The sequence below is a fragment of the Rhinichthys klamathensis genome, unplaced genomic scaffold (genome assembly GCF_029890125.1).
Source record: "Rhinichthys klamathensis goyatoka isolate OS25496 unplaced genomic scaffold, OSU_Roscu_1.1 h1tg000123l_1, whole genome shotgun sequence".
NCBI lineage: Eukaryota > Metazoa > Chordata > Actinopteri > Cypriniformes > Leuciscidae > Rhinichthys > Rhinichthys klamathensis.
In genome coordinates, this window is record NW_026606660.1 from 1,842,116 (window position 1) to 1,865,278 (window position 23,163).

General features: G+C 39.0%; 1 protein-coding gene and 1 long non-coding RNA gene across 8 annotated transcripts in view; one reads left to right on the forward strand and one right to left on the reverse strand.

Annotated features, from left to right (window-relative positions):
- Positions 1 to 23,163, reverse strand: part of numb (NUMB endocytic adaptor protein) — an 83,354-nt gene that overhangs the window by 43,750 nt on the left and 16,441 nt on the right. For 6 of the 7 annotated variants that reach the window (XM_056255867.1, XM_056255865.1, XM_056255866.1 and 3 more), the window contains exon 2: positions 1,702 to 1,841. In XM_056255867.1, the coding sequence (XP_056111842.1) occupies positions 1,702 to 1,827 (126 nt within the window). In that variant the 5' untranslated portion in view covers positions 1,828 to 1,841. Of the gene's footprint in view, positions 1 to 1,701; positions 1,842 to 17,334; positions 17,442 to 23,163 lie in introns of those variants that run through there. The other variant, XM_056255862.1, reaches the window with a different exon arrangement.
- On the forward strand, positions 15,472 to 16,556 carry LOC130088884 (uncharacterized). Its single transcript, XR_008807510.1, has 2 exons — positions 15,472 to 15,572; positions 16,357 to 16,556. It is a non-coding gene; the product is annotated as an uncharacterized LOC130088884 (long non-coding RNA).

Sequence of the window (23,163 nt, forward strand, 5' to 3'; positions counted from 1 at the left end):
TGTTAGAATTAATTTATTCTATTCAGCTGTGCCTCCATCTGCTTTTAACGCAGATCTATTTATCAAGACATCCAATATGAACTGATTAATGCTAAGGATGTGCAAAACTACACAATTTCATCATAAACTAATCCGAGAATTACAAAGAAATTCATGCAGACGCTGAGCACCATTCACTGGCATTAGATGAAGACAAATCTTTTGTTTTCCTCCAAAACCTTCATTTCTATTCGGCTGATGAAAGAAATGTATATAGGCTACATCTAGGATGGGCTGTCGGGTGAGTAAATAATCAGGTCATTTTCATTTTTGGGTGAACTATTCCTTTAAGAACGACTCCAAAACAGAAAATAGAACAAAAGAGAAGAGAATTTTTAGAAAAGGTTATTTTATGCACAAACAACCAAATCACTGGATGTCATTCTCCCGAAAAAGCACCTCAACTGAACAAAAGCCATAAAAAACACTGACTCACTGCTTTATACACACACACACACACTGAGCTGTATGGAGTATATTTATGATCAGCAGGTGGAGAAATAAGAGCTCAGATGATGAGAGTGAAACTAGGACATGACAACAGAACACACACACACACACACACACTCCCCACAGAGGCCACCGATTTACTGTGACCTAATGGTACAATAATAAGCCAGCCTAAAAACAGAGGTGAAAAACCACATCTACAGGGAAAACAGCAGTGACGGTCAGAATCTGGACTCGTCTTTGATTTCAGTTGGCTCTCTCTGTGGGATTGTGGGTAAATGTGTGAGCCAGAGACCCATCAAAAGCAAGTTGAGGATGGATTTTGTACAGGATATTCACTGCATAAATAAAAAATTAAACATAGATTAATCCTTAGTAAAGTTATTCAATCAAGAGCAGTGAGTGATTTCCTCTTTTCCTCTTGTTCTTTGATTAACATTAATGACAGACAACAGCAGATTTATTTGATTAACATTATTAGGCTGCTGTCACTTTAAGACCTGACGCACATCACGCGGATCTGATACACATTTCCTCACAACTCTTTACGTTCATTTAACACATTTAAGACTGTGCTTGCGAGGATACTCGACAAAACTGGCATTTTGGCATACTTTTGAGTGTTTTTGTCCGTTCAAGCACTGTCTGAAGTGACTTTCTGTGCACACGAGTGTGTGTGTGTGTCACAGACAGGAGATTCACAGACGCGTGCCAATACTGCACTGCGTTCTCTTTAGTGTCTAATCGCACTTGAATAGTTTAAAAGCATTTACATGAATAAGAGCGTGATCATACTGTATAATTTAACGCTAGCCAAAGAATGACAGAATAAAAAAATAACGCATTAAACTGAAAAAATGTATCGCATACATTAACACATTAATATTGACAGCCCTAGTAAATTTTACTCATTATTTTTACAGAATGTCAACGAATGTCTTAGAAAATGTCTAATGTTTTTATGTAAAAATATTTAAAGCTAAGGTTCTTCATATGTGACCTGTACAGAGCACAGAAGAACACTTACTTTGAAAAATGGTGTGAAATACAGCATATTATTTTCCAAAAATAGGTCAGAGACGAGTGTTCAGACAAGCACAACAGTAGCAGACAACAAGCGTCTCAAAGCTCTAGTTATCTCGAGCATGGACAGCTGCAGGTGGTTGAGCACAGGTGTGTGTGTGTGTGTGTGTGTGTGTGTGTGTTCATCACCTTCACAGCGAAGCTGCACTTGCCCCCGCGCACGGCCTCCTCGTCTGTCTGCCACTGGTGCGGCCGGCTGGACTCGGGCACGTAAACGTCTTTCTTTCGCCGGAAGCTCTGCCGTAGCTTATTCATCGCTCAGCCTCCTCCTGCAGACAGAGACGTTCACACAGATGACGGAAACCAGCAGCAAGACTAGTCCAGGGTATATGCAGGAATCTTGAAGTTAATTTTAATACCTTTTCAAGACTTTTTCAAGACCTTCTCAATATTTTTCAATACCTCACCGCCACTTCAAGCTGTAACCATTTACATCAGTGATACTTTTAACTTAACAGTTTTAGTTTGTGATAAAGACTATAGACCACTCTGATAAAAAAAAAAAAAAATCAAATAGGCTGGTATAGTAAATCAAAGAAAAGTTTATTAAAAAACAAAACAAAACTTTGCTCCACCCTCAACAACAATCATGCTGACATGTGCCTCAGTTCTTCGTTTTAAAAAAATATATAAAAATGACTAAATTTACACACTTTTACGATGTTTTTGGGACTCAAAATTTTGGACAGCTATTTCAGAAAAAATTAGGGATGCACCGAAATGAAAATTCTTGGCCGAAACCGAAAACCGAAAAAGAGGAACCCAAGGCCGAAAAAACGAAAACCGAAACACCGAAAGAAATTATGCCAATTATAAGTACCATTGCATTTATGGTTATGACTGTGTACAAACTTTACTAAAATCAAGGCATTGTAATTGCATAAATTAACATTTTCAAAGAATAAATCAATTACAAATTATGCAAATATTTATTTAGCACAATGCACAGTATAAAATAAAATTCAAACTAAAATGTTTAACTTGACCCCACTCATGTGTACATTAAATAATAATCTGCTGGCCTGCAGAAAGGTTTTAAAATGAAATGTTCTCTCATAAAAACAAAGCCGAGCACGAACTTCTCATCACACCAGCACCCAGTTTGCACGTCTAAATTAGTTGATTACATTTTTAAAATGAGCATACACTAGCATAAAAAGCCATTTTAATGGACAAAGGTCCATGTTTAATACAAATGTACACAAAACTTAATGAAATATGTTTAGTGAAATTTGAAAATATTTAAGAGAGCGTTAATTTAATACATATTCCTATACATATTTTGTTGTAATGTCACAAGTAATAATCTCAGGGTTTACTGGGTTTTACATGATTATTTTTGTATTGGTGGTGGTACTAAAAAATAAACATTGTCACGTGTTTATCTTTCTTCTTCTCACCGATTCCTGATGGTTAGAGGACAGTTACTTGAGTCGACCCCTGTCGTTTCAAAGAATAGTACAACAGCGAGCGCGTCAAGTATAAACGCCTCGACCGCCCGACTGTCTGTGGAGACTCGCGCTGCGGAGGCGGGCGAAAGTATAAACAAGGCTTCCGTCTCCTCGCGGGTTCAGATCATGTTCAGATATACTGAAATACGTCCACACCGCAGGCATGTTGCTTCAGACAAGCACGTGCAGGTCGCGGTTTCTGTTTGCGTCATCACAACATTTCGGCCGTATTGTTTCGGTGATAAAAGTCTTTCGGCCGAAAACCGAAAATGCACTTTTGGGCTATTTTCGGCGGCCGAATATTCGGTGCATCCCTAGAAAAAATACTTTCAAAATTTAAGACTTTATAAAGCCGCGATAAGACTTTTTAATACTTTTTAAGGGTCTTAATTTTCCCAAAATTGATTTATCACCTTTTAATACTTTTCAAGACCCCGCGGATACCCTGTAGTCCTACAGAGACACACTATCAGCTTCACATCTGGGCCATTAATAACTAAAAATGTCTAAATGATAGGAAAAAGCATGCAAAATGCAAAAAAAGCAAAAATTTCACTTGCTACAAATATAATGGTTATTATTGTACCAAAACTTCAGTAGTCAATACCAGTGCCAGTGAAATGACACTCAGTCATTATTAGTCATATATATGTATATATATATAGTGAAGAATGGCAATGTTACATTAAAATTTTAGCATCCTGAATTGTTGTTCTGATATGGATTTTTTTATGCCGATATCCACTGAATATTAATCATGTGTTCTGAAAGCAAAAGGTGTGTTTGTGAAAAGGTTTGCAGCCGCATACTGATATGCCTTCGCATCACACACACAATATTTCTCTCTCGCTAACACCAAAATTAAACAAGATCCGAGTGATGTCAACACTGAATGCACCAGCGCGCACACACACACACACACACACTGCTGAGTCACATCAGAGCCAGACAGACTCACACAGAAGACTCAACGCCTCAGAGCAACAGAGAAACAGGTGAAGCTTCATTTCCCTTTACAGTCCACAGAAGATCAGATTTCAACAGCATAACGTGACACTCATTTGAATGAGCTAGAAGAGACGCGTACACACTCACACACACTCACACACGTACAGGCAGTAAGTAACAGCTTGTCTTGCAAGGAGGAAAACACAATAGCACATTAGCATAAGAAACCAGTGCCAAGCCCTGCTTGCCTGTGATGTGTGAGCAATAGAAACAAACACCACACACACACACATGCAGGAACACACAGGTTCCCAAATGAAAGTGTTATTCCTGATTGTGTGTGTGTGTGTGTGTGTGTGTGTGTGTGTGTGTGTGTGTGTGTGTGTGTGTGTGTGTGTGTGTGTGTGTGTGTGTGTGTGTGTGCGTGCGTGTGTGTAGCCTATATAGTTAGTTTTTCCCCAAGGAACACAAGTTAAGCAATTTAGGAGCACATTAGAAAAAAACTTTAGAATGAAAATGTATCAAATAATGGATACAAAATTAAATGTATTAGAATAAAAATAAATAGTAATTAAATTTATTATTCAAACATTCCTGCTTCAAACTGTATTTAATATATATTATGTAAATATGTACAGGCCTTCTTCAAACTGTGTGTGTGAAAATATATACATGTAATAAAGTTTGTTGTGCTGATACTAGTAAAAATCTATTGAATAATTCAAATGATGTTCTTAGTCTTTCCTTCCTGTGATGGCAAAGCCCAGACAGAACAACTTGTTGAATTAAATGGCAGAAAGGGTTTACTGTGTAACCAAAACAACACCAACTACCAGGAAAAAAATGCCAATGGCAAAACTTTTAATTATAAATACACCAGGACTCTTATTTTGTAATGTCTATACTTTATACTTCATCATGTGACACTGTGAAGACTGGAGTAATGATGCTGAAAATTCAGCTTTAAACACAGGAATAAACTACAGTTTCAAATATATTCACGTACTAGTAAACAGTTATTGTAATTTCTAATAATATAAAATCACAATATTACTATTTTACTGTATTTTTGATCAAAATAAATGCAGCCAAGGTGAGCAGACGAGACTTATTTCAAAGACACACACAAAAGAAATCTTACTGACCGTAAACTTTGTGTGTTTAGAGTGTTTAGAGCCACTTTTGAGTGAAAAAAGAAGTTGCTTTTTAGCAGAGGCTCCTGAAAGATGTATCTTATTGGTCAGTGAGTTTTTGTCACTGGATAAAAAAAATCCTTTTGTCCTTGGACAAAGTAGCAGAAGAAGTAGCAGAAGAAAACGGAAAAATGTTAATAGGCAGAAGAGATTAGTGTGTGTGTGTGTGTGTGTGTGTGTGTGTGTGTGTGTGTGTGTGTGTGTGTGTGTGTGTGTGTGTGTGTGTGTGTGTGTGTGTGTGTGTGTGTGTGTGTGTGTGTGTGTGTGTGTGTCATCAAACAGCCAGGCCAGTGCCAACGAGTTCATCTACTTTTAGAGGACAGAAACTGTGAGAAAAACAGAAGAAAGCAGTGCAGAGGAAGAGAGGGAGAGAGAATCAACTTCAGCAGCTTTTCTGCGCTCGTCTGTATTTGGGTCAGATGGTTTGTGCAATGCAGGCCGCGGGCAAAGCTCTGTCACTGCAGAAGAAAGCAGACATGATGAAAAACACCACTCTGCAGATCTCTGTCACTCCTCATCACCTAGAGTCACTTGTGCGCTGTCATCCCTCGTGATCTCCGTGCGTTCTGTTCCCGTCTTAAGCTCCATTCACAACCGCAGTGATGTTATCTGCGGAGGTCGCAAGGTCAGTGGACTGTTAGTCATGGTCAATCCCTGTTGCTATTGGTGGGCTGTGTAATGAAAACTTGACCTAAAACGGGCTGTACTGCCAGTAAAAGTCAATCTAACTAGATAAGGAAGCAGTTTTCTTGTTGCTAAATATGATTCTGCAGGGGAAAGCAGCAGCAGTAATGCATAATGAGTCAGAAATAGAGGTTTGGAATGAAATGAATGGGAAAAAAATGAGATCAATGAATAAATCAAACGCCTTCTTCAGAATGCTGACCATTTTTGATATGGCTTTCCATGCATTATATAAGGGATAATGTGCAGTCAGCACAATGGTAATGACTGGCTAGCTTTACATTATCCCTGTATGTAGGCAGAGACAAATCATTTAGAAAATCTGTTTCAATCCATTTTTGCGGGGGGAGTTATGCTTTTGAATGCCACTTCGTGATCTTGTATACTCTGTGATATATAGGGAGCGGCGGGACTGACCGCACATTTTACAAGATAAGATATTTGTCATGATCTGCGAAACATCAAATCCTCAGCCATCAGTCATCGCTCCTTCCTCTCATGGTGTGAGAAGTGAAATCTGACTGGAGCTCGTGCTGTATGGATGCAGCGGAGGGCAAGTAATGTCGTGGGTGTACGGCCCAACACTAAGTAACACCGACTACTAGGGATGTGACGGTGAGGAGATTTTCCCACCGGTTAATCAGTCCTTCCAGAAAAACGTGGAGTTTTTTGTGATTTTTGCGGGTATAAATCCTTGATTATCCGGCCCGTTTTCTTAAAAAATGCAATTTATTTATGCAATTTTATGCGATGAAATTGCGGGAACTTTTGCCCAAAATTGCGGGAACTTTTGCCCAAAATTGCGGGAACTTTTGCCCAAAATTGCGGGAACTTTTGCCCAAAATTGCGGGAACTTTTGCCCAAAATTGCGGGAACTTTTCCCCAAAATTGCGGGAACTTTTGCCCAAAATTGCGGGAACTTTTGCCCAAAATTGCGGGAACTTTTGCCCAAAATTGCGGGAACTTTTGCCCAAAATTGCGGGAACTTTTGCCCAAAATTGCGGGAACTTTTGCCCAAAATTGCGGGAACTTTTGCCCAAAATTGCGGGAACTTTTGCCCAAAATTGCGGGAACTTTTGCCCAAAATTGCGGGAACTTTGGCAAAAATTGCGGGAACTTTGGCAAAAATTGCGGGAACTTGCAAAAATTGCGGGAACTTGTAAAAACTGCGGTTTGATGAAAAAGAGAAAAAAAAGTGATTCCCCCAACACCCTGTTCTCACTAGGCAACTACCTTAATGTAAAGAGTCATTTCTTATTACTTCCTATAAAACAAGCGTATACATCACAGAAAGTGCTGGAAATATTTCAGTTCTCATCTTGTTTTATTTCAGACCTTAATAAACACATCAAACTCATAAAACATTGATGAGTCAAACAAGTTCTGTAGCTTTACAAAAGGAATATGCTACAAGTTCTGTAGAAAATTATAAAAAATAAAGTGTGCTCCTGTTTTACAGCTTTTCGATTATGTTCACGTCGCGTAATTACGTCACTTCATAACGTTCCCATGGCAACAGGGGGAAACGGCTGCTCTTGTGTGAAGCAAACGCGACATTTTTCAACTTTCTGCTCAGATATATGTGACTTTTTTGCAACGAAAATGCGAGGATTATGAAATCATGCAAGCCCTATATATTTTGCACGGAAATCGGCAATTTATGCGGCGAAAGTGCGGTGTATTTGAAAAAAATGCACTAAATCATGCGATCGCATAATCACGTTTTTCTGGAGGGACTGGTTAATCAACGTGTGACAACCGATATCTTCGGGGAAGGGGCGCTAATTCGAAAGAGAAAGTAAAATAATGGTGTGGAGCAGAGCGAGCGTTTTCAATCAATTCTTATGAAAGTTGAGCTTCCATAGGAATGAACTAAAAACGCTCTACGCCAGTGCACACGCACCGTTGTGAATGTCCTTGCAGAGAATTAGCGCCAATTCGGGGGACGGCAATTGATTACATGGTGGGTTCATTATTATTCTTAATGAAACACAACTAATCAATTTGTAGGTTCCCTATAAGAACTAGGTTTAAATCCAAAATATTGCCAAATAGGCACATTTATATTTCGCATTGAAACCAAATTTTCCGCCATCGTCTCGTCAGTCAGCGCCTCTCTCTGGAGATGAATGACATCGGACTCCTGCTGCTGGTCTGTGTGCGACTCTCCTTCGGCTCACAATGCATTGAGCAGACATGTTCAGTTTTTAACTGTAGTGTCTGTTCTCTAACTTTTTTTATTACTATAAAAAAAAAACTGTGATCTAACCGATGTCGTGGCTGAACACCGGTAACACTGACTATCGCAGCAAGCTTAGTCGAAGTGCTCCCAAGCACTTGCTGTGGTATTCCGCCATACATTATAGTTATCCACTTTACACGCTTAGAAAAGCGCAACGTTTTATTTTGTGTCACCATTCTTGGTCGAGTTACACTACTCGTGTAACTGTATTTAAATAGGGAAAACGTGGAGGTGTTTGGTCGCTTCTCTGCATGGATCCTAATGAATGAACTGGGCTAAGCTAAGTGCTAACAAAGTGTCTCGCGCGCCAGAGCGATTGAGTGCTCGCACTGAGACGAGAGAGGTATGCATCAACTCGTCTTAGTTAAGGGAATAACATAGTTTAATGTGAAAAAACGGTGGAGTATCCCTTTAATACTACAATCGTGGTGTGATGTTGATGATCACCAAACAGCAAAGTCCAGTCTGATTGAGATGATCATTTGCTCTTTATCGGTTGCTGGTTTGAGTGGCACACATCCATTAGACAAAAGACAAACCAGTTTTGCATAATGAAATTGTGCGCCTTGAACTCCTTCAGTTGTGCTCGACAATCATTATACACTAAATCACTAAATGAAAACACTCTGCTTATATCATACATTTATTTTTTAGAAATTATTAATTCTATATTTTAGAAAACTAAATCGGGCCAATAGTCTGGAAACCCATATTGTTCCATACTTATCTAGACCTTTTCCAAACTGCATAGGAACCCAGCAAACTGTGACTGAGCTTGGCTAGTAGTTTATGCTGTGGTAACGAAATTGGAAACAAGAATTGTGAAATCTCACTGGTGTCTAAAATGTTGGTGTCATAATTAGCTAATTTAATAGAATACAAGGTTACACGACTCAAGCCCATTGATAACAATAACTCTCAGAGGAGTGTGTAAGAGAGTGAGACTGGTGAAATAAAAGCGAATGAAAGAGAGAATGTGTGTGAAAAGCAGTAGAGAGTCTATGGGAAACAGAAACACGGTAAACTGAGTCATGTGAGCAGGCTTAGCTGCACAGCAGACACTAGCCACTTTCACACATTTCATGTTTAACTGCCGTTAAATTGATGGATTCGTTTAAAAAGCCACATCTGTTATTCACAAGCAACAGTGTTTTGCTGCTAACTACACATGGCAGAGTTTCTGGATTGACAACCGTATTTAAATGCGCGATTGGATCCGATTGACAGTGTTAACTTTAGCAATGGACGGACCAAACCAATCTGATACTGTATGTCGAATGATCTGTGCATTAAGACTTGGAGTGTAAGTAATAATGGAAAATAATAGATCTGCCACTTTTTCCCCCAAGTAATGTGTTACTTTGTTGTTCATTTCATTACTAACTTTTCAAATCAATCACTCAGTGCTTTCATAGAAATGTACAGATTTTTAAATATAAGAAGAATTTCTTTGTAGGGGTGTGTGATGTATATCGTCTATGATAATATCGTGATTGTTGTTTTAACGATGTGACGGACATTATCCAGTATGTCCCTCATTCTACAAATCACACCTGAGAGTTGCACGCATACACTACATGATATAGTCTAGTGTGCTTGCGCATTTAGAGACCACGCTTGATTTATTCTACTAAAATGCATTTCGAATGCCCCCAATATTCAAGATAATATACCTCTGTATGTCTTTTATAATTGTATTATTGAATATTAGTAATATTATAGTTAATCAATACCACATGAAGAGTGCCGTTTTTTCTCCAAATATCAGCATGATTTCAAATGTGATGTTGATTTAAAAACAGTTCAATAAACAAGAAGGTAATATTAAGTGACTTACATTTTAGACACAATATTGCCTGTTTTTGCTCTACTTCGCCAACGGAAACAGTTTCAAACAAAGCCACAGGACTGTTTTGAGTCTCTCAGCAACACATGATGGGGTTTCGTTACAGAATGAACGAATCGTTTGAATGAATGATTCAATTACTCACTCATAAAGACAGTCAAATCCTTCATTCCTGAATGAATAAGCCGTTTGAATGAATCGGTTTTAATGTCACATTAAAAGTAACTTAATTTTTTTAATAATTTCAAAATATCAATATTCAACGTTTTAGGTTTAAAACATCAAATCACTATTTATGCATTTGTAACGGCAGGTTAAATGCATTCATGATTAAACTGTCTCTAAATGCCACTTCAGATGCAGCTTCTGTTTTATTTCCTTTGCATTGCAAAGATGAATTTTGTATTGATTTCATTTGATTGGTAACAGCCCTATTGTGTCTTATTATTGTAATAGAATTTATTGATTACCATCACATGTAAGAATTTGACACAAACTATGATGCATACATTTAATTAGTTTAAAAATGGCTTTACAAAGGGTAAAAATGCCCATAAAAGGTAAAAAAAAAATCCATTTAAATTTATTGTACAAAAGATCATTTCCACAAAAAAAAAAAAATAAAAAAAAAAAATACCACACAGAATATAAAGAATATAAAAAAATGTAGGAGTCATCTGTCCACAGCAGTCCTAAACCTGCCAAGGTAGCAACACAATAAATTCATTCAGCAAAATATTGTCTAATTACCATCATCGATAAAATCCCAGAAAATATGGAACTATAATGTTTTGCCAATATCGCACACCCCTAGTTCTAAGTACTTTGTTTTATAAATATTATTTATTTAATGAATAAATAGGATAAGTGAATATTACACACTATTTATTTGCATTTATTTGGGATTTACTGTCAGTGCTGGGCTCGCAGGTCATGGGTGAAGTACTGTGTGTCTGTGTGTGTGGATGACCGTGTTCGTAGTACCACAGAAGACCATTTTTGACCCAGGAAAACCCCTTCAGGGTAAATTTGGGATAAAAATACACAGCACGACTTATTTGAACTGAATTCACACTGTGAGGATTGTACATGGAGCTACGAGTAAATCAAGCAAGGAATAACTGCATCTGCATCTTCACAACTTTAAGATCGGCTTCAATTCTTTGACTGAAGACTTCCTAAGTCAGTGTCCTAATCTACGTGCTCACTCAGACTTAGTTTGGCAGTTACGGCTTTCCTCACACTTTCTGGTAGTTCAGCTCCTTAAATATTTCAGCCAAAAATGAAAATCCTGTCATTACTAGGGGTGTGATGAGATTTTGCCATGACGGAGCGTGAGGGTGAAATGTACAAAATATGCCACCGCTACATTCACATTACATTACACTGTCGTTTTGCTGTTTTTATAAAAAAATAAAAACCATTGTAAACTATTGTAAACGTGTGCTCTGCTGCTCATCCAGTGCCTAAGATGATCCATCCTAAGATTTATTTGTTTTTTTGTTATTTATACTTTTTTATTTCTATGTTTAATTTGTGGAAAGGAGTTGAATTAGGAGGTCACACAGCCTCAGAAGTTCTGGAAGCTCATAAATCATGTTCAATAAGATCTGAAGAGACTGATGTGAAATCATACAGGAGAAAAGACAGTCAGTTGAGTTTGTGGCAAAACCTTTTACAGTGCTTGTATATTGTTGTCTTTCAATGCATTTGATAATTCATACTCATAAAGTAGAACTGAATTGACATTCATTACAAGATTATTAGTTAAAACATTTCAAAATGCACCTGCAAGACTATTTTTCCAGTGATGTATTTTTGTCAATGAGGATTTCTATTAAATATTGTGCTAAAATCTTGTCTTGTCTTGTTCTCGTGAACCCAATCTCGTGTCTCGTTTCTTGTCACACCCCTAGTCATTACCGATGTATTACTCACCACTCGTGCAGCTCTAAAGCAAAACTGCTGCTGTTTTTCTGAGGGACACGAGAGGAGGATGACATGAGCGCAGAAACATTTTTTTTCAAGGTTGAATTATTCCTAACTATGGCAATACGATTTCTGCAATGTGGAAAACACAGCTTGGATTTGGCAAATTTTGGCTGAATAAATCAGATAGGGCCGTACAAGTAATTCAAATCGCTAAAGCTGCAATGCTTATTTCTTGATTCTAAAAGATTATCATTTTGATGAAACAATATTGATAAGTGAAATCCAAGAATAGATATTCTCTTCTATGCTGTTTTCAGTTGACGAATTAACAAATCTTTACTAAACAGTCCGTGATTGAATGAACAGTGATTCAGAGGGGCTTCTCTCAGCCTGTTGTCTCTGTGTGTGTGTGTGTGTGTGTGTGTGTGTGTGTGTGTGTGTGTGTGTGTGTGTGTGTGTGTGTGTGTGTGTGTGTGTGTGTGTGTGTTAATGAGGTCATTAGTGCACTAGAAGAGCTTGAGTTTAACGGTTGCCAGACACAAGCCTCTCACTGCCTCAGTCACGCGGCTCAGAGACGAGACGTGAAAGCAGGAGGAGCGAGAGAGAGAGAGAGGAGAGAGAGAGAGAGAGAGAGAGAGAGAGAGAGAGAGAGAGAGAGAGAGAGAGAGAGAGAGAGAGAGGAGAAGCGGTGGGCTGAGAGAGAAGCTATTTAAATCATCTCTCCAGAACGGAAAACACTTATTAATTCCTACAAATAGAACCTGGAGAGGAAGACAAAAGACCTTACATACAGACACAGAGAGAGAGAGAGAGAGAGAGAGAGATGAGAGAGAGAGAGAGAGAAGAGAGAGAGAGAGAGAGAGAGAGAGAGCAGAAGAGAGAGAGAGAGAGAGAGAGAGAGAGAGAGAGAGAGAGAGAGAGAGAGAGAGAGAGAGAGAGAGAGAGAGAGAGAGAGAGAGAGAGAGCAAAGAAACACTCTCATTCAATGCAACACACTCTTGGCTGCGCTCAGACATCTTATGAATGAAAACTAAAATATGCATTTAAGCTGGTAAAAAAAAAAGGAAGCAATTTCAGGCATTGTAGCTTATGTAGTGATGGAAAAATCATAAAGCCTGATATACTGAGAAATCAAAATCAATCAGACAGTACTGATTTGAGACAACTATAAGTAAGGTTGATTTCTCCGGAGAGACTTAAGGCCCTTGCACACTGAGTCCGAAGTTTCCGTATGCGTTATTTACTATTCATGATTCGGTGGCTCTGAATTGTCAAAACACCATTCAAACGGCTTGCTACGGATGCGAAAAACTTTTTTTTTTTATGACGGGGGAAAGTTTCGGAGGTAGTGTGCAAGCGTGATTGACATAACGTTGTGAGGTCGTATTTATTTTTTAACGTGCGAAAATTTCGGACACGAATTTCGGGCTCAGTGTGCAAGGGCCTTAACACTGTGTTTCTGTACCAAAACATTGCTTGGTTTATTTGAGCAACCGGACCAGCTTGATCTCAACACTGACTGACTGAACCAATGGTGTTGAACTTTATTTTAAGGTGACAGTTACATTGTACATACTCAAATAAGTACTCAGTAAATATTAGGGTTCAGGGTTAGTTACTTGTAATAATTATGCATCATTTACTGTTACTCCTATATTAAGTACTTGTAGGAACATGTAACTACGTCACCTTAAAATAAAGTGTTACCCACAGTTTTTCTTCCATGTTTTAATCTTAACAGTAAACCTCTGTAGTGCATCACTTTGATTGCAGAAAAAAAAAGGATTCCCACCTTTTTTGATATTTTAATAAATTTGTATTAAATCATAAATCCAGAAAAATTAAAACAGACAACACAATTTGTTTTTGTTTTTTAAAACAAAAACTAGTGCTGAGCGGTATGACCAAAAATCCATATCACGGTATTTTTCAAAATTATACCCGTTTGCCGTTTCACGGCATATGACGTTTTTTTTTTTTCAAGCATGACTGGGTGTTAACCACATTTTCTGACTGACAGTGGTAGGAAATACCAGCCCGTTCTCATCCTTTGGCGTCATACATGTGACGCTTTGTACATTTCGTTGAAATCTTACGCACATGGCATCCTTTAGCGTCAATATGAGACGCAGAACCCAAGGCGTCATAACCGTACCCTACCCCAGACCTAAACCTACCCATAACAGTGCGTGTTATATTGACGCTAAAGGATGCCATGTGCGTAAGATTTCGACGAAATGTCATATGGCGTCACCTATATGACGCCAAAGCATGAGAATGCGTTGGAAATACTGCTGCAGATTGACTTAGAATGGGCTATTTTACTGCCATGAGTGAATACTGTAGAAACAATTCACACTAGTATTAATACAGGTTTGCGAGGCTGTTTACAAAGAGGTGCCAGGCCAGCAGGGGGCGCTTTAGGAGCGGCAGAAACATCAAAATAAATATCAAAATATCAAAACTTTTCTAAAGACCGTCAGTTCACTTCAGATACATTCACGAAAACACCCGCGCCGCTGTTTTGAATTTGAAACGTGCAGTGCTCATGTTTACTTAACGATGTCAATGCCAACCACAAATAGATTTTCCAAAAGGCTGTCTTGATATTGTGAACCAATGTATGGGAAACACTGTAATATAATTTGACAGCTACCAATTATAGTTTAACCTATCCATCTTCACAGTCACGTTAGTAAACACATACCACAGTGCAACAGTGAAAAGCGACCCTTCTCAAACAGTGTCGCGCCACGTTATGATCGTTGTTAAAGGGACATACCCCGGTGTTGCGATATATTAAAAATTAATCTCATAACAAAAATAAACACCGGTATTCGGTATGAACTGGTATACCGCCCAGCACTATCAAAAACACAACAACAACAACAACACAAAAGGCCATAAAGGGCACTGTACATTTAAGTGCTACAAAATACTACAATGCAAACTAGAGCTGCGTTCACACTACACGCGACACGATACCATTCATTTTCAATGGTGAGCGGGCGACTTCCGGCGACCGTTGGCGACTAGATGGGGCGTGTCTGGCGACGCGACAAAGTTGAGATCTGTTTAACTTTATGCAAATGCAGAGCGACTTTCGGGAGCGACAACCAATGGGAGTGAAGTCAGTGGAGCGCGTCACTCTTCAGTGCTGAGTCTGACCGAGGCAAGTTGAACGAGAAGGTCGTTTTAGCAGTCAGAAACTGTCCTATTATTTATGATATATCTCCGTGTACATACAGTGGTATTCACCGTACTGACTCCATGCCTGAATGGTTTCGGGAACCCAGATAGACCGGTATTTGCCCGTTTTCTGCAGTTAAATAGCCGCGATGGCAAAGAGCACTCACTGTTTCTCGTTCATCTTTAATATTATGCATTTTATGTACTGATTCCATTTATATTTAGACTTTTCCTTCCAAAATATTTGTTTGTAGCGGCAAGAAAACGTATTTGTTGTCTAACATAGAGTAACATCCGTGAATGTCACTCATAAACATTACTAGGCAACCAGTCGTGGGAACGCCCTCCAGCGCAGCCACTGGCGACCTGCAGCGACAAAGTCGCTTGTAGTGTGAACGCAGCTTACAGGGGTGTTTTTTTTCTTTGCATGATTGTGTTTATGGGGTGCAATGTAACATGTATTCGTGGTTTTTCTTTTTTTAAAAGTCTTATTTTTCATAAATTTCACCTTTATTGTAAGCCTCTTTCTCCTCTGTCATTTGAACGACCGGTTGACTTCCTGATTCTATGAAACCACTCCCTCAGAAACAGGCAGTGGGCTCAGATTGGTTAGTTTGGGCCGGTGTGTTGTAATTGGCTAAACTGCGTAGCGCACGTTGTCCGGAACCGTCACGCCCCTTACCTTTACGGGCGTGAGTTTCATGTGCTCCGGTTAATGTAAATAATGGTGTCGATACTGCCGTATCAGTTTGAGCCCGAATCAGACCCAGAAAGCGGCGATGAAGAGTCAAACAGAACCTCCGCAAACACGGCTGTTACAAAACGTTTCTGAATGGTACGTTTTTGAATTAGTATTATTCTAGATTCTATTATTACATAAGAAGTTTGATACCCTGTTATACTTGAAAATGCTACTGCTGCTTGTTAGCTTTTTGAGATAAGTTTTTATCTTGATTAAACATTTAATACAAATGACTACATGAAGTAATACAGTTTTTAGCAACAGTTTCTTGTGGAATCCGGCATTGAATTGTTGGAGATTCTGGAAGCGGTCTTCAGTGAAATGTGCCGCACAAAGAGCTAAATTACGATTGTAATTGTCAGAAACATTATCAAACATAAATTGTAGCCATTGTTGACGAACTACAGCGTCCGTAGGAAGCCCGAACACACAAGACCTAACAGCTGGATGAAAATAACACACTTTCGACGGCATGGCTAGCTCTCCCCTGTAACTCTTCCTCTTCGGCAAAGCCGCAGAAATATGGCCATGCCCTTTTTTGCGTATTCCGGAGGGAGGGTTGATGCAAATGTATGGGTTAGTGACGTCTAAAACCCAGCTGTAGTCCCAATCGAGTCGTTTTTGTAGGCATTTACACTTCCTGATTTTTAAAAGACGATATCTCTGCTTACATTGAACTTTCAGCGCTGCAACTTTGCAGATACTGTTCATGCACCAACAGCAACATTACACACTATTTAAAATGAAAAAAGTAAAATCGCAATCAACCACCCCTTTAAAACGTAAAGTATCTTTTGATTTTTATATATACTGTATATATATAGGGTGTAGGGCTGTCACTTTTTTTTCGATATTCGAATATGCATTCGAACATGACGTGAAATATCCGTAATCGAACTATAAATAAACTAACCGGTTTTTAAAGTGCCATGTTTAGCGCATATACGGCTGCAACGCAAGGGAACACCACGAATCTGTTTACCCACATCGAGTGACCTATGGCAATCTAATAAAGAAACATTTTAGTTAACTTATTTGCTATGAATGCTGGGGCCTGATGGAGGGCCAGCCTTTAATATTCTGGGATTGAGTTACTACCGGGAATTTATTGAATATATACTTTGCCAAAACGTTGCCTACTTGTTTTCAAGAGATTGTGGAAGTGCACTTTATTATTGATCTTATTTATTTGTGGTTATAATTTTTTTACTTGAATAGTTGAATACGTTTATACTATGATTTGAATATCGGTTTTATTTATATTATTATATTATTTATTTTAATAGTTCAAAAAGTACAATAAATGTTCAAATTTCGACTTTTTTAAGAATTGTTGAAAGGTGTCTTTTTAATAAATGCAACACGTTCCCAAAGTCATGTGAAATAATCGTGTTACATAATCCGTGATTCAATACTGACCAAAATAACCGTGATTATGATTTTTTCCATAATCAAGCAGCCCTATATATATATAACTGATTGCCATTCGCTGAAAAAAAATACAATGTAATGAGGAATTGCTGCATAACGCCAACTGTAGTGAGGCAACGGTATTGCGTAACAGGAAGTGGTGAAACAGGAAGTGAAAAGGGGCTGGGAAGGAAGGGAACCCTCTTCTGGATCTAGAGTTGTGGAAGTGCTGGTCCGACTCTTTCTCAGCCTTGACAAACAGCCAGTTTTAGAAACACCCGATTACAGCCAAGCGAAGCACATCTATTGAAACACAGAGAGCGTATCACAGAGGAGCGGCCAACAGAGAAGACAGAAGCGCCGTCACAGTATGATAACCTTCACTAGAAATATCACAAAACACACACAACACAAAGAAATTCAATTTGGTATACACACAGAACCCAAATGTCCTCCATTCAAATGATAACTGGTAATATTTGGTCAGATTTGTCCAACATTTACTTCTTATCACATTCGGATCACACAGAATGTCATGGACAAGATTCAGCATAACATTTGTAGTCAAGGCTGATAATTGCAATAAACCATATAAAAACATTTTACATCCAAGTATAAAGTGATTGATTAAACAACTGAACAACAAAGAACTTAGTCTATGCATACTTAAGATGCTTACACTTGACACTTAAAATGCAATAAAGGCTTGAGTTTATCCATGAACTAACTGACAACTCTTTTGTTAATAACTGAAGAGCATCTGTGTGTTGCACACACACCACAACAACACTGATGAGATCCGCTCTGGTGTCAGACGATTACATCCAAAACCTTCTGATGATATACTGAGTTACCAAAACCACACACACACACACACACACACGTATGTGGTTTTTATGGTGTATAAACTGTATATTCTGTCCCCTAAACCATATGCCAGAAAACACACACACACACACACACACAAACACACAAGAAAAGTGTATGTGAAGAGTGGCTCTCGCATTGTATGATGTGACACACAACTACTTACCAAAACCACACACACACACACACATGTATATGTGGTTTTTATGGTGTATAAACTGTATATTCTGTTCCCTAAACCATATGCCAGAAAACACACACACACACACACACACAAGAAAAGTGTATGTGAAGAGTGGCTCTCGCATTGTATGACGTGACACAACTACTGTTGCTGTTCTGTTCACATGGCACAGGTTTAACAAACTTGCTCTCAAAATGCAGGTGTGAATCCCAAAAAATATGAAGTTATTATTTATAACCAAAGGGTCCCAAAAAGCTGGTTATGCGACATACCCGGGTAGGTTGCCAGATAGATAAACAGATAACCTCAACTTTAAGTTACAAAAACTGAGGTAACTCTAGGCTTGCAAGTAGCAACTTAATTTGTACTTGTTTAATGACTCCAGAGCAGGTTATGTTTATGTGTCCACCAAAGCGTTTTTTTCTCCGAGGCTAGCGTATTTTTCCAGTTGTTTTCAATGGGAAACAGAGTGTTTTTAAAACGGCAGTAGCGTGACAAGGCGTTGATTTGGGTAACTTTGGGTAAAACGTTATCCCTCATCGCTGTCACTTTTTCCCTGACTGTCCAATCACAGCGGAGGAGGGGCGGGACTAATACCACAGTGACCAACCACCACATCCCGCTGCTCGTACAACGGTAACACACGACAACAACAAGCATAATATCAGGAAAAAATAAATATTTAAAACAAGAGCCAGAGCAAATACTTCACAGTGTATCAGCATTTTATATAGAAACAATAAAGAAACAAACTATTTGTGAAATGAGATGCTAGTAACACTTCCGCGGTTGTTCCGTACGCATCATAGCAAACGTCTCAACACGGCCGACGTAGGCATTTCCAGCTGGCTAAAAACGCTGAGCTGGAGAACCGGCCTTAGGGTTAGTTAGTTTACTTCAGAGGTGTTCAGTATATGTGCCCTAGAGGCTCCAGAGGGTGTGACAGATTTCACACTTATAAACATTAGGGGTGTAACAGTTCAAATTACTCGCGGTTTTAGGGTCATGGTTCGGTGTGTGCTAGGCTATGTTCAGGGAAAAAAGGACTACAGGCAAATACATTCATAACGGCTCTGTCCACTGGCACAGAGCAAAGCATGCGTTTCAGTTCATTCAAGTTGAGCTTCCATACAAATGAATTGAAAAAGCTCGCTCTTCTCTGCGCCAGTGGACAAAGTGAGGTGGAGAACGGTACGGTTCTTTACAGACTATCGTTATTACACCATTAATATTGTTTTATAATTGTTGCAATTACAAAGCACTATAATAACAAACCAGTGTTTGTTTTATTTACTCGGATATATTTTATTCTAATCTCACACATTGTGAATTTGCACATATAGGCATCTAAAGATTGATATGCCCTAAGTTTCTCTATCGGATAGGTGTAGAAAGTCAGGCAGCTCAACCGGAGGTAGCGTTAACGTTAATCCTGTCAGATCGTCCATGCATTGAGTGAGCATGTACGGGTCAGCCAATCTGGTTCCGTCTGTTAAAATTAACTTTTGCCAATAACAATCCTGGTCCTGGACATTGGGTGACCTTGCACATTAAGATAAAATCGGAATTTCTCCAGTCATTGTTAAAAAACAAGCTAACAAAACTTGCAAACTAACGTTAGTAAAGCGGCCAGGGGGATCGTTCTGCCTCCACCTAATCTCCGCCCACAAAAAACGTCACCATGTTTACTAACTGAAAAGGGGTCTATACCAGCATTTTCAAGCGTTTCTTGTCAACACTGAAACATCAGAAAATGCTAAAAATGATGTGCATGCAAAACATAATAAAAGCTCACTTAGCCTAGATGATACTGAGAGATCAGACATAATAAAGTTCTCACGCCATTTTTCTGGCACAATCGTTAGCAAAATATCTCACTACTTACTGGCACATCCAGGTTGCTCTCAATTGCCATTCCATGTATGGTCTAATGGTGCGTTCACGTGCTATGGTAATTATGGTAAATACCAAAAGCCGACGTGGAAAATGCACATGAACACCCCCTCATGTGGTATTTTCCACTGGGCAGCTCGTAGAATATTTTGATGCACGAGTTGCCGAGATGAGATAACCTTTGACCTTTTCAAAATGGCGGAGAGCAACGCGAGAGTCGTGAATGGTAAAAAAAATGTACCATTCATGATCTAGAAAATATACAGCATATTATTTACCGTTTGAGGTTTGATAAATCCTCTTCTTGCTGTAGCAGATGACTTAAGCAATCTAAAATATCTTTAGCTAAATAACAGGTCTGGATCTTCATCTTTTTACCACATTACGACAACAAAAGCACTTGAACGCAACACACTGGTAAATACCAGTTCACAAGTGGAAAATATCATATTTTCCATAGCATGTGAACGCACCATTAAACGCATTTTTTTTTTTTGGACAGCAATTGAAAGTGAATATTGTGTCATCTTTGCAGAAATCTAATATCTAATAATAAGATTCACTCTCTCTCTCTCTCTGCACCCACTGTATAAAGACATTGGTAGATGTAAGCCTAACTAAACAATGGTAGACTAGACATTGTAAACAGACTGTATGGTCACAATTATGTGTGTGTGTGTGTTGCACTACACAACAGACCTCACTGGTTCTCGCACATCACGCAATAGCCGATACCAATCAGTTAAAAAAACTACTTGATCAATCTCAATCCCAATCCTTAAAATCGGCTCAGGACATCCCTAGTACAAAGTAACATTTATCTTAAGCAGAATAGCACATGCCACTATAACCATAGATAATATAGGTACTGAACAGTATGCAAAATTTGTCTAAATGTGCGTCAATGTTTTCAAATACCTCATTTTTCACAGTCCTCTCTATAACGCAACTTCAAATTTATTCAATTAGGAGAGCATCAAAAAGCTCAGTTTTCACCGGACAAAAACCATCTCAGTGTGGACATCAGGCCAAAACATGGAGAAAGAGATGCATGCGTAAACATATCCAGATTAATGTAGATGAAGCTTGACCAAAGTCTTATCAAGATCTATTTCACACAGTCTGACATACAACACTGTTGATGTTGCACAGGCTCGGCTTTTACTCACTGAGGTAATAATATACACAAGAATCTGATCATCTATACTGGTCTAAAAGAGAATGATTCCTGGAGTTCAGTAATTTCAGCCCACTCGGCGGCCATATTTGCAACGCCTCCCGGCAGCTTTCGGACATCCAAGACCAAGTCCTACCTATATTAATGGGGAATACTTAAATCTCAAAAAATGCTTTGGCGAAACTCAAATAACATATTTCAAATCAGTGGAGATGCACCGACTGACCGGCCAGGGATCGGAATCGGCTGATTTTCCTCATGATTGACCGTCTCACGCCGGTCCGTTGACCTCCTCTCGCACTAACTTGTCTCATTCGCTCTGGTTAAATAGTGCTTATATTGCACATAATTTTATTAATTCCCATGAAAACCATTATGGCGCTTTTCCACTACACAGTACCAGCTCGCCTCGGCTCGGCTCGACTCGACTCGCCTTTGTTTGGTTTTCCACTGTGTAAAAGTTGTACCTGTACCTGCTTTCGGGTACTTTTTTTCGTACCACCTCCAGCGAGGTTCTGAGCGAGCTGAGGCGATACTAAAATGTGACGTGAAAACAATGCCGACTGCTGATTGGTCAGAGAGAATCATCACTATATTCACTGCGTCATCATTGCACGCGCCAGATGGAGTATCCAGAATAACCCCGCTCCGCCATTTTTAAATAGTTTGGCCAGAGATAGTTACTAAACTTACTACTATTATTATGGCAACTCAGAAGAATACGCCGTGGTCAAACGAGGAGGTGCAGACATTCCTTTGTTTGCTTGCCGAAGAGAGGATCCAGCGAGAGCTTGATGGGGCAACGAGGAACGAAAGGCGTCGCTATGACGACCGGGGACGATTTGTGGCGGTACTTTCTGCAATGGAAAACGGAGCGAAAAGCGAGCCGAGTCGAGGCGAGCCAAGGCGAGTCGAGTCGAGCTGGTACTGGTAATGGAAAAGCGCCATTAGACTTGTCTTTACTGTCTTTTTTATCAATTTATTGTGTCCTAGCTGAATAAAAGTATATATTTCTTTTTTAAAAAAAATCTTACTGACCTCAAACTTTCGAACACTAGTGCATACTGTTTGCGAACTTACTGGAAACAACCTTACAATGTTTACTTTAGATATAAGTATTAGTTTTTGCTGTGCGAATCGAGAAATTTGACTGGTATTTCTGCCAGCTACTCTGATCGTCTGCTTCATTTGTCTCGCTTAACTGATTTGCTTTATTGTAAAGAAGGGTTCTGCCCAATTTTAAGTTGCAGGACATTCCTGCTCCTAGAAGCAAAACAATGCAGTTAATAAGTGATGTATTGGAGCGGCCTACCTAAAGTATTTTTATGATGGAAAGAGTACACTGAACTTTATCCCAAACAGTTTCTCAATGCCGTCAGGAAAGACGTTCATGAAGAGAGGCAGAAAGAAGGAAACAGGAGGAGGAGCATTTGGGATAGAAAGCAGACAGACAGCCTGTAGCAATCTCAGGATAATGGATAAAGGTTGGAGAGTCTCAAGCACATCATTCATGCACAGTTCTCTGGAAGAGAGACGTATCTCCGACACAGTCTGTTGTCAGAAAGACACAAGTCACAGAAATTAAACTGCCACAACAACTAGAGTACAAGTTTCTTTCCAACAAACATGTACAACATCCAAAGCTGACCCCAAGCAGATTTTAAAGGCTAGATTTCCCATAACCACCCTCTATCCCTCAATGTAAACGACACTGACACCAAATTGTCTTGGTATATGTTTCAAGATATAAATATGAAGATATTAGGGCTTCCCCCTAATAGTCGACGAGTAGAGGCTTAAAATAAGTCTCAATATAAAAGAATAGCAGAGTTC